At 35.3% G+C, this 12285-nt stretch overlaps 2 protein-coding genes across 2 annotated transcripts; both read right to left on the reverse strand.

Annotated features, from left to right (window-relative positions):
• Window positions 1–396: 396 nt before the first annotated feature.
• LOC131613190 (uncharacterized) lies at window positions 397–1140 on the reverse strand. The gene has a single exon (XM_058884882.1). The coding sequence runs from the start codon at window positions 1138–1140 to the stop codon at window positions 397–399; it is 744 nt and encodes a 247-aa protein (XP_058740865.1).
• Window positions 1141–8776: 7636 nt separating this feature from the next.
• LOC131608899 (phenolic glucoside malonyltransferase 1-like) lies at window positions 8777–10605 on the reverse strand. The gene has a single exon (XM_058880483.1). The coding sequence runs from the start codon at window positions 10588–10590 to the stop codon at window positions 9175–9177; it is 1416 nt and encodes a 471-aa protein (XP_058736466.1). The 5' UTR covers window positions 10591–10605; the 3' UTR covers window positions 8777–9174.
• Between the last annotated feature and the right edge of the window lie 1680 nt (window positions 10606–12285).

Here is a 12285-nt window from a genome sequence, read left to right on the forward strand (position 1 = left end):
ATTATAATTTCCAAACCAAAAAACCCCAAGGCTTTTTGTTTAATTGAATTCCTACTAACTCTATAATATCACGCAGTCCTTGAGATCGATATTCGGGGAATTTTCCCTTTATTACTACAGAGGCAAAATAGTACACTTGCTATTTTTCCGATCAATGACCTTGTGAAAATATCTACTATTTACATCACCATCATTGAGCCACCTCACCCTCGCCTTTTGGATTAGCATATTCTCTCTAATTTTTAGATTCAACCAAAACTTACTATTCGCCTTACTCCTTGCTTCTGCCCATATCTCTTATTCTGCTTCATGATCGTCGATACCATTGATCTCCCTAACCCCTCCTCCATATCCAAGTCAAATTTTCCAAACACATTGATATTCCACCAAAGTAATCTACCTTTTAACAATCTCAATTTTTTCCTTTAAGACATAGTCTCCTATACCATAAACCTCCAACTCCTTCCACTCCCTCTCTACAAATTCCAAAAGCTCTTTATGTTGGAACCAATTGTTGTTGAATTTGAATGGCTTTGGGCCCCAATCCTCTCTATTCGTAACTAACCAAACAGGACAATGATCGGAAATATCCCACATACCAATAAGCTGAGCCACTACCCCCCATGAATCAAGGACGTTGTTAGAGATGAGAAAACGGCCTATGCGACTTTTGAACTTCCCATCTTCACTGTACCAGCTGAACTTCTTCCCTTTGCATGACACATCAATCAGACCAATATCTTCAATAAAACGGGAAAACTCTTCCCATTGAGTGTGGCAGCCCCCGATAGTCCCCCATTTCCTCTCCTTTCCTTCTTTAACAGCGTTGAAGTCACCTCCTATTATCCATTCACCGTCTGTGTATCGAGACTTCAAATCCAAAAGATTTTTCCACAACTCCCGTTTAAGTGATAGAACACAAGCAGAATAAACATTACAAATATAATAGAGATTTTCCTTCCAAAACACTTTTATACAGATATAGCCATTACCCCTAATGCTAAACATAAACTCCATAACTCTAGAATTCCACAAGGATATTTGGCCACCCGACATACCTTCCGAGTTGGAAACAGAATAATCGATTCCATCATCACGCCAAAAACTACGAGTCGTCGCCTCTGTACAAGATTGCATCATAGTTTCTTGAATCAAGAAGAAATCCGCCTTGCCCTTGCTGATGATATGGTGAATGCACTTTCTCTTCACCGCACTACAACCCCCTCTGATATTTAACGTTCCGATAATCATTAGGAAACGTTCAAGCTCTCCTTCACTCCTTCCTTTGGAACTATGTGGTATGTCTGTTGAAAATAAATTAAGGGAAACTGATGGGTTATTTCTAAGAAATTACTAGTACCTCATTGAATTCTACAGTTAAACCAATAATGGATAGATAGTTATAGCTAGCTAACTATTCATTCTACTCTTATATTATATGTAGCTTTGAACTAAACATAGACGTCTATTGAACAAACGGATATTAGAACTTATGTTATTTTTAATGTAGAAAATGGATCGAAGTTGGATGTATGATAGAGTAAACCCCGATAGGTATGGTTTGAAAGATGACTTTGTTAGTGGAGTTGAAGATTTTGTTAATAAAGTCATGAATCGGACTTAATTTTTAAACGGGGGGGGGGGGGGGGGGGCTAAGGTGTCCTTGTGTAAAATGTGTCTGCACTCGTTGAAGACGCCTAATGAGGTGAAACATAATTTGTACAAATATGGTTTTTTGCCAAACTATTATACATAGACTGATCATGGAGAAACAAATCAAAATGTGGACCTTAATGGTCATTCTAGTAGCGGCGGGAATGTTGGTGGAGATAATACAGGTGATGGAGAACAATTTGATGCAATGAATGAAATGGTCTCTGATGTTTTCCGGCCATTTGTTAATGCCTCAAATATGAATGCTAATATGGAAAACGAAACAGTTAGTGAGGGTGAGGTACCAAATGAAAAAGCTCAATGATTTTATGATGAATTGATCCCTGCAAGCCAACCGATTTATGAGGGAGCTTCTGAATCCAGACTCTATTTCCGTTAAGTTGTTGGATGCCGTGTCTAATTGGCATGTTCCTCTAAAGGCCATGGGTTTTTTCTCCCAAATGCTAATCGATGTTTGTCCAGCTAAAGGATGGTTACCTGAAAAATATTACCAAGTGAAAAAGTTATTTAAGTTAGGATTAGAAGTTGAGAAAATTGATTGTTGTGTGAATGGATTCTTATTATATTTTAAAGAAGATAGCACTTTAACTCAATGTAGAGTTTGTGGAGCTGCTAGGTATGTTCCTCGAAAGTGTGAAATGGGAATATACAAAGATGTGGCAGTGAAGAGAATGTTCTATTTTCCAATCATTCATAGGTTACAACGAATTATTGCTTCAGATGAATCTGCAGCTCAAATGTTCTATTATTTTTTTCAATGAATAAGATTTGAATTTGTATTGACATATTTTAACATGTACTATAGTTTTTTCAATAAAGTAAACTACTCTTGGTTTACTATTGTTGTAATATGCACGATAGTTTTTTTTTTTTTCAATAAGTAAACAACTCCCAATTTAAGCCAAAAATAACAAAATTAATATTTAAAAGTCTTCAATTATTAAGATTTATCATCTGTATTAGAAATTTGTTAAGGGTTTTTGCAATTGCCTTGTTAAATTGTTCAAGGTAACTGTTGCTTGTTTTCTAATGAATAGAACATAATGAAACAATATATATTATTTATTACTATTTGCTAATAGTTTTTTTTTTCAAATTTTGTGGCCAAGATTTGTTCCAAAGCACAATCCTTTGCGAAAAATATATTGGTGAATATATAAGCGTTGTATTTACTAGAAGGTTTGAAATAGATAGAATTAATGCAAAAAAATAGAAAAGAATTATGGATTTTACACCTTTTATTATAAAATCTGGTGTTAGAAAGGAACACGATGGCAACTTGTAAATAATTAGTAATAAATTTAGCACTTTACTATAGATACCTGATTTTTGTAAAAACGAGTGTTCAAAATTTTAGAATCTTAGATAGAAAATATCTCCTATCGGTTAGCTTTTTTTTTTTTTTTTAATCTTTCTCTATGCTAGTGAACTTGTTGTAAGCATGATGTTCTCGTTGATATGGTACTAATTAAAATAAATGTTATCTCCTTGTTGTCCTTGAACTATAGTATAAAGGTTAAAATAATTTATCCTTTTCATTTGATGAGTTCAATTTCAGTATAGTACTAATTTGATAAACTGAAAAGCTTGTTTATTTCATTTGAGAAGTTGGCTATTTAAAAGCCTTACATAACAGAATTAGAGAACAATCTGCACTAGCCTAAAAAATAGGACTTCCTAAAGACTAGGCAACTTATTAACAACACATAAAATAACTCCTACAACCTAGAAAATAACTCCTACAAACTAGGACATTAACGTTAACAAATTCTCCCTTAAACTAAGTAGATTACTTAGTTTACTTCACATACTCCAAGTAAATCTCTAAGTTTCTGAAACTGTTCCAACTTGAGAGGCTTTGTTAGAATATCAGCAACTTGATCCTGTGAGCCACAATGAACTAAACAAATTGCTCCTTCCTTGCATAAATCTCTTAGAAAATGGAATCGAACTGCAATATGCTTACTCCTTTTGTGCATAACCGGATTTTTGGATAATTTTATTGTTGAACTATTATCACAAAAAATGGTTGTGCATTCATCATTTTCATAGCCAAGTCTTTTAAGAACCATTTTCATCCACATTGCTTGACAAGCACATGTCGCCGCTGCTACGTATCCAGCCTCCGTCGTTGACAGTGTCACAATTGGTTGCTTTCTAGATGACCAAGCTACTGCTCCTGAACTGATCATGAAAGCATATCCCGAAGTGCTCTTTCTATCCTCCAAACATCCTGCGTAATCGCTATCGCTGTAGGCAGTCAACATGCTACTTGCTCCTTTCTGATATAAAATGCCAAAGCTGGTAGTTCCCTTCACGTACCTTAGCACCCTTTTTGCAGCATTAAGATGAAGTTCTGTAGGTTGAGACATGTACCTACTAATTAAGCTCACAGCATACATCAAATCTGGACGGGTTGATGTTAAGTAGATCAAGCTTCCAACTAGCTGCTTGTAGAAAGTGCTTTCAACCATAACTCCATTCTCATCTTTTGAAATTTTGAAACCAGGAACTATAGGATTTAAAACAGCATTGCATTCTTCCATTTGAAATCTTTTAAGTACATCACATGCATACTTCTTTTGGCTAATGAAGATTCCATTTTCCAATTGTTGCACCTCAATACCAAGGAAATACCTCATCTTTCCTAAATCCGACATATCGAATTCCTTCATCATTGACTTCTTAAATTCCCCCATCATTGATTCATCATTCCCACAATATATTAAATCATCAACATATAAACTTACAATCAAAAGTTTACCTTGGATGCTAGTTTTAACGAACAGAGTCTGCTCGCTGGAGCACTTCTCAAATCCCTCCCTTAAGAAATATGATTCGATGCGACTAAACCAAGCTCGAGGAGCTTGTTTGAGTCCATAGAGAGCTTTTCTAAGCTTGTACACTTTATGAGGTTCATCTTTCTTTACAAAACCAAGGGGCTGCTCTACATAGACATCCTCCATTAACTCGCCGTGCAAAAATGCAGATTTGACGTCAAGTTGATAAACCTTCCATTCTTTTTGAGCAGCCAGTGCAAGAATAATTCTGACAGTGTCCATTCGAGCCATTGGTGCGAAGACTTCAGCATAATCAATTCCATATCGCTGCACATACCCTTTGGCGACCAATCAGGCTTTAAATTTCTCCACTTCACCGTGCTCATTCAGTTTTGTTTTGAAAACCCACTTTACTCCAATCTGCTTTGCGCCTTTTGGTAAATCAGTGAGGAACCATGTATTGTTCTTTTTTATGCTCTTGATTTCAACCTCCATAGCTTTCTTCCAATGTTCACTTTTCATAGCTTCTTCAAAATTATCAGGGTCTGAATTTGTACCTACAACAAAATTAATTTCATTATCTGAAAAACCTTCTCCACTCACATAATCATTCATCCAGGTAGGTGGCCTCCTGTTTCGTACTTCTCTATCGGAGTGTGAGGAAGTGTTGAAAATTGACGGATGTGTTGTTGCATCACTTGTCTCAATTTCATCTTCAAAAACAGCAGCATTATCATGGAAATTTTGATGTGCAGCCTCCAAGTCCCCATCAATTTCCTCTTCTACAGTTATTTTATCTTCACTTTCTCCCCATTCAAGCTCATCAAGTATCTGCTGCTTATAGCTCTTATCCCAATCCCATTTTTTCTTCTCTTCAAACACAACATCCCTGCTAATTACTACCTTCTTTGACACGGGATCATATACTTTGTATCCTTTTGATTCATCACTAATTCCCAACAGAATCCCACTTATACTTTTGCTTTCCAACTTCGTTCTTTTTGCATCTGGTACATGTATGTGGCACACACACCCAAAGACCCTAAGGTGTTCAACTGATGGCTTTGCTCCACTCCAAACTTCTTCTGGGGTTGTATCTTTTAAGGCTACAGTGGGGCATCAATTAAGAACATAAACTGCCCACTTCACTGCTTCAGGCCAAAAAGGTTTTGGAATGCCTTTTTCAGACAACATGCTTCTTACACAGTTCATCACTGTACGATTTTTCCTTTCAGCGACTCCGTTTTGTTGAGGAGTGTACGCCGTCGTCAGTTGTCTTTTAATTCCATTGTCTTTACAGAAATCGTTGAACTCAATAGAGGTGAACTCCCCCCTCGATCTGTTCGTAGGCATTTGATAGAAAGACCGGTTTCTTTCTCAACAAATGTCTTAAATATTTTGAATACAGCAAATGTATCTGACTTTGCATGCAAAATATACGACCAAACTTTCCGGCTATAATCATCAATTAAGCATAACACATATTTTCTTTCACTATTAGAAATAGGTGAAATTGGACCACACAAATCAGCATGAATAAGTTCTAACCTTTGTGTTGCTCTCCATGTGCTTCTTTTTGGAATGGGCTCCCTGTGTTGCTTTCCTTTCAAACAGTCTACACAGACTTCATTTGAGATTGTCAAATGAGGCAAACCTTGCACCATTTTCTTACTCTGCAACATTTGGAGATTTGTGTTGCTGATATGTCCCAATCTGCAGTGCCAGAGGTGTGTGAGGTCCTCACTTGCTGCATTGAAACATACCTCCTGTTTTGGTTGGAGGGACATTGACAACATCTTGGCTACCAAGATGAACATCCGATTTGCCGTCATTTTAGTTTGAATGATCGAACCTCTCTGTGGATGAAAGATTTTGCACATTCCAGCTTCTATAAGGATGGAAAGACCTCTTTCCTGGAGTTGCCCAATGCTTAGAAGATTATTTTTGAGTTCAGGAACACAAAATACATCACCGACAGTGAAATTAGCATTATCAACCTCCATTTTGATGCTTCCTTTGCCAGAAACTTGCATTCTAGTGTCGTTGCCCAGCTTCACAGTTTGTTGAGAGACACTTCCAAACTCATAGAATAGAGTTTTGTTACCACACATGTGATTACTACAGCCGGAATCCAAGAACCAGATGTCTTCTCGCTTTGCTCCAATTTCATCGACATAGGCTATCAGCAACATCTCCTCCTTCTCGTCTAGCTCTGCATAATTTGAATGTTTTCCTAATGTAGGGCATTCATATTGGAAGTGGCCATAATTGTGACATCGGTAACATTCAACATTAGCTTTGTTTAGATATGTTCTCCCTCTTCCTCGACCTCCTCTAATTTCTCCTCTTCCTCTGCCTCTCCCTCTTTCAGATCTCCCTTCATGAGTCACCTTCAGCAATACTTGTTCTTCTCCGTCAACATTCTTCATTCTCTGCTCATGGATCAACAAGCTACTTTGAAGTTCATCAACGGTAAGAGTGTCGACGTTGTTGGATTCTTCAATGGAGCAAACAACATAGTTAAATTTTGGTACAAGGGATCTGAGAATCTTCCCTGTAATATCCCTTTCTTGTACGGTTTCTCCACACGCTTTCATCCGTTTGGCAATGGAAAGAGTTCGCCCAAAATAGGCATTAACAGTCTCTCCCTCCTTCATTCTGAGTATTTCAAACTCAGACTTCAATGTTTGCAATTGAGCCCTCTTCACCCTCGTGGAACCCTTGAACTTTTGTTTCATAGAGTCCCAAATCTGCTTGGAAGTATCATCATTGAGTATGGTCTCCAAGATTTCTCTATCAATTGCTTGATAGAGATAATTCTTTATCTTCATATCTTTTAACCGTTGCTCCTCTATCACCTTCATTTGTGCTTCTGTCGCTTGAGTGCCTTCTGGAACTGTGTCGAGTCCCTTCTCAATTAGCGTCCAATATTCCTTTGCACGAAGGAAATTCTCCATCAGTTTTGCCCAGTGCTCATAGTACCCATCGAATCGTGGAATTGCCGGTTGCACGAACTTTCCGTTGGTACTGCTACTCTCAGCCATCTCTACTCTCACACGGTGTTTCACTCTTTGCTGAAGCTTTTTATCAGGCCCTAATCGTTGAGCTCTGATGCCAAATGATAAACTGAAAAGCTTGTTTATTTCATTTGAGAAGTTGGCTATTTAAAAGCCTTACATAACAGAATTAGAGAACAATCTGCACTAGCCTAAAAAATAGGACTTCCTAAAGACTAGGCAACTTATTAACAACACATAAAATAACTCCTACAACCTAGAAAATAACTCCTACAAACTAGGACATTAACGTTAACAAAATTTTGGTATTATTATTTGTTCTTTCAATATATGTAGAGGTACTTGAAGATCACAAATGATACAAGGGAGAGGTCATTAAACCTTCTTCAAACATAGTTTTTTTTAAACCACCTAGAAAAAATCAATTCCCAAATGGTGTGACAGAAGCAATCATATCATATTAATACATCATCTTAATGTATGATTTGAGTATACGATGAATAATTTTACAAGATTCCTTGCTTCCCTCTTATTGGTTTTTCTTGATTTCTCATAGCCTGATAAATGTTGTTCATCTTATCGACAAAATTTGAGACGGGTTCTGCCACACAATCAATGCTTGATAGTTTTATCTTAATATAATTATATTTTTTATTTCCTTTTTCTTTTCCACATATAATCCCTTTGTCTATATGTATTTGTAGCACTTTAGCTATTGTATTGAATGAAATCCACCATTTAATCTCCTAATTTTTTTATCACATTATTCTGTGAATTAATAAGTACATTAGGGTTAATTGATATGAAAAAATCGAAAAAAGTAAAAAGGAACAACACTAAAAACACTCACTTGTTTTTTTTTAAAAATGATTTCACACAGTTAAAATTAATAATAGATGATAAATTGTGGTCGGCAAAATTGGTTTTTAAATCTGAATTAACATTTAATACCTATTTTGTGCCAATGTTGGAAATTCATATTTAACACCTGTTTTTACTGATAGCAGGTGTTATACTGGTTAAAATTCAGTGTCAAATGAATTTATCATATCAGTTTTAAAACAGGTGTGAAATATCGTATTTACTATACCTGTAGCAATGACACAGGAGAAAATAGGGTGTGAAATGTCTAAAAAACAGGTGTTATATCCTCTTTTTCACTAGGTCAGGAACCATTAAACTGTGTGCATTTCGAGGGATTGTACGAGTTATTTCTATCAAAGTTTGGGAGTTTGTGTCTTTAGTTACTTAATTAAATCTTCATATTATATTTTCAAATCCAATGCAAATTTTCTTCTCTATGAATGTGGTTATAAAATATGAATATGTAGAATAAAACTTAAAAGTACAAAGAACAAGAGGTGCTCGGAAACATAATACAAAAGGAAAATACATAATAAGAACAAGAAGTCGAAAACAGGAGGAGACATCAAGGAACAAAATCACAAGTGCTACAGAACCACCTCGCTAATCTCAGGTTAGAGCTCAAACCTATCAGATTCACCATCAACAGATAATATTCCAACAGAAGCGGTATATAAGATCCACCACGATACTCTCTTTGTTAATCAAAATACAAACCATAAATTCTTGAGGCATATTGTCCAATTACTCTTTTGATAATCGATGAAATGACTTGAAATTCTTCGTTCAAAATAAAAATAATTTTAAAAAAACTTCATAGTTCCACTTGCTCCCCAAAGTCAATTATCACATAGTCCTTCAAAAAACAAAGTGCTAAAGAGATCCATTACATCTTTATTTAGAACGAGACCAATTTCAACTCCACCATTACCATCTTTGCTATCTCCATAACCAATTATTAAACCTCTATCGATCGACACTATTTCCACCTTTTCTGGCCTTCCATAACCAAAATCATTCTCATAAACACTAAATCTATTAGACCCAGCCACTGCAACTTTTGTATATCCCTCATTATGTATAGATTTATCTTTATCACCAATTTTCTCTCTTTTTAGAATTCCCTTTTCATTTATCATCTTTATTTTCTCATAAATACACTTGGCTACTACAAAGACACCATCTTCTTTTTCGAAATCAAATGAATCTAAACGAATGAAATTCCCCCATATACAGTTTCCAAAATAGTTATTTGGTAATGGTGGTTCCAACCTTGCTCTATAATCTATTGGAAAAGTAAAACCAAACTTTTCTTTCTCTTTTTCAACTCCATGAATAGCTTTTGCAATAGTAACAATGGAATAAGCACAAGTGAGAATAAAAGTTGATAGAGTGTGTGGCTTTGATTCATTTGCGTCGAATATTTCCCATTTGGATAACACATTTTGCTTTATCTTATCCAAGTTTTCACGTGAGAGCTTGAATGTAGCACGGACAGAGTCTTCGAGTTTTGGTTCAGCAAGAAAAATCTTTAGGCTTCTTTCATTTCCTTTTTCAGTTGGAGATATCCTGGATAAAATCTCGATTGCATTTTTTTCATTCGCGCCTTTGATGATATCTCTGTTGAATAAAGGCTCTAACTCTGGCAACAAAGTTGGTGTTTCAAATCCAATTATTTTGTTGCATAGATAAGCCCAAGCTTTGACGAACATGGATAAAGATTTTCCATCAAAAATAGCATGGTGTTGCGTGATTCCTATGCTAAAGCCACAATTTGGAAAAAGAGTGATTTGGAGCGACATAGTAGAAGCAAACAAATCTGATGATTCCAAGTTAGGAATAAAAGAGCGAGTCAAAGAAGCTTCATGCGGTGAATTTTCAATGACATGATCAAAATCAGCATCAGATTCTGCAATGAGCAACGAAACTCCATTATCATCATCATTTGAAATGAATTGGATGAATGGTTTTGAAGAATCAGAAGGCCAAACGATTTTACCAGCTAAAGGGAGAAAGTGTTGGAGGGTTAAAGAGAGCGAAGATTTTAGATTTGGAACAATTTCATGAAAGAAACATGAAGGGTGAGAGTGTGGATCATGGAGTGTGTAAAAGTAGATTCGCTCGGATGGGTGGAACCTTAGAAAAATTAGGTCATACGAAGTGAGAGGGGTTGTGGTTGTTGATTGGGTTGATGATGATGGTGGAACAACTTTGACATGTTCATAGATTTTAATGTTGTTTTTGTTGTATGCCATGGAAAGCTATGAGATAGTATTATTGATTTCTTTGTAGAGAAAGTGTTGCAAAACGTTTTATATATATACAGACAAATGCATGTTTAATTCATATTTTAGAGAAAGTTTTGCAACATGTTCCAAATATTTTATTTGTTATATTGGGCGTGGCTTTTATTTTAGAGAAAGTGTGGCAACATGTTCCAAATATTTTAGTTCTTGAAAAAAGTGATGTAATAGTCTAAACATGTGTTAGCAAGAAAACATGGAAATGCACGTTCCATTTTTATTTTAGAGAAAGTGTTGTAACATATGGCGTATATTTTATTTGATAGATTTGTTAACAAGCACGCAAGCCAGCTACGTATATTTTTCATATTGAGAATCTTTTCTAATAGAAAGTGCTGCTGTTTATTTTAATATCTACAGATCTTTCAATGAAATTTTCGTTTGGATGTATTTGACCATCTTGTTGAAATTTAACTACAAGTTAGTTTTAATATTAAATTCAATTTTATATTATAAAATCATAACTATCTCTATAACTACAAAATATAGTGTATGTAAACTTAACTAACTAAGCTATTTACAAGGAATTAATTTAACGATTAAAATTAAGTAGTGGCGGAATTAATACTATCCCTTAAGCAGGAATATCGACAGAAAGTAGTCCAAGCTTGGCGAAAAAAAGGAAGAGAATGAAGGTTAGCGAGCAGTTTGGTGAGAACATCAACAATTTGAGCTTATGATGGGATTGGAAAGAGTTTTATTAGCCCGGATTCCAGTTTTCTCGTATGATGTGGCAATCGATCTCGACGTGCTTTGAGCACTAATGGAATATGGGACTGTGAGCAAGATATACAACAGAACCACTAGTAGGAAAAAAAAATACTTTTTAAGTCGGTTAAAAACGACTTCTTAAGACAGTTTCGAGACTGACCTAAGAGTTACCGACATAAAAAAGTTTTGATTTCTTAAGTCGATTTTGGATATGACTTAAGAAAAGGTTATTAGGTCATTTAAATCACAACCGACTTAATAAGTCTAGATTTTCAAAAAGCAACAATAACATTTATACCCGACCTAAGAAATTTCTTTCTCAAAACGAATATCTATAACCAACCTAACAAGTTGGATTTATTTTTTAAGCCCATTTTAGTACAGGCAGTTCTATAGAGCCTTTATACAGCAACTTTACAGAGGAAATTCAAAACCATACAGCAGAAGTACCTAGGGAGTAAACCAACAATCTCAACAATTCAAAAGAGCAAATACAACAAATATCATGGAATCCTAAGGAGCAACATTCAAATCACACTAGTACAAAAATGTTAATTTACACCCGTTTTTTATTAAATTTACACCCATTATTTTTAATAAAAATCGGGTGTATATCCACAGGGTGAGAAATGTCTAACGCATTTACACCCATTTTAAACGGGTGTAAAACGAGTGTAAATACGTTCGTTAATACTCCCTATTTTAAGAATATCGGGTGTAAATATGTTCTACGTTACACCCTATTTTAACAAAAATCGGGTGTAATTGGGCGTAATTACGTTTTTAATTACACCCTATTTTAATAAAAATCGGGTGTAATTACGTTTTTAATTACACCCTGTTTTAATAAAAATCGGGTGTAATTTGGCGTAATTACGTTTTTAATTACACCCTGTTTTAATAAAAATTGGGTGTAATTGAGCGTAACTACGTTTT

This window comes from Vicia villosa, linkage group LG6 (genome assembly GCF_029867415.1).
Source record: "Vicia villosa cultivar HV-30 ecotype Madison, WI linkage group LG6, Vvil1.0, whole genome shotgun sequence".
NCBI lineage: Eukaryota > Viridiplantae > Streptophyta > Magnoliopsida > Fabales > Fabaceae > Vicia > Vicia villosa.

Bases quoted from the DNA above. Each gene is read 5' to 3' on its own strand.
- LOC131608899 (XM_058880483.1), bottom strand. From the start codon at position 10,590: ATGGCATACAACAAAAACAACATTAAAATCTATGAACATGTCAAAGTT.
- LOC131613190 (XM_058884882.1), bottom strand. From the start codon at position 1,140: ATGATGCAATCTTGTACAGAGGCGACGACTCGTAGTTTTTGGCGTGAT.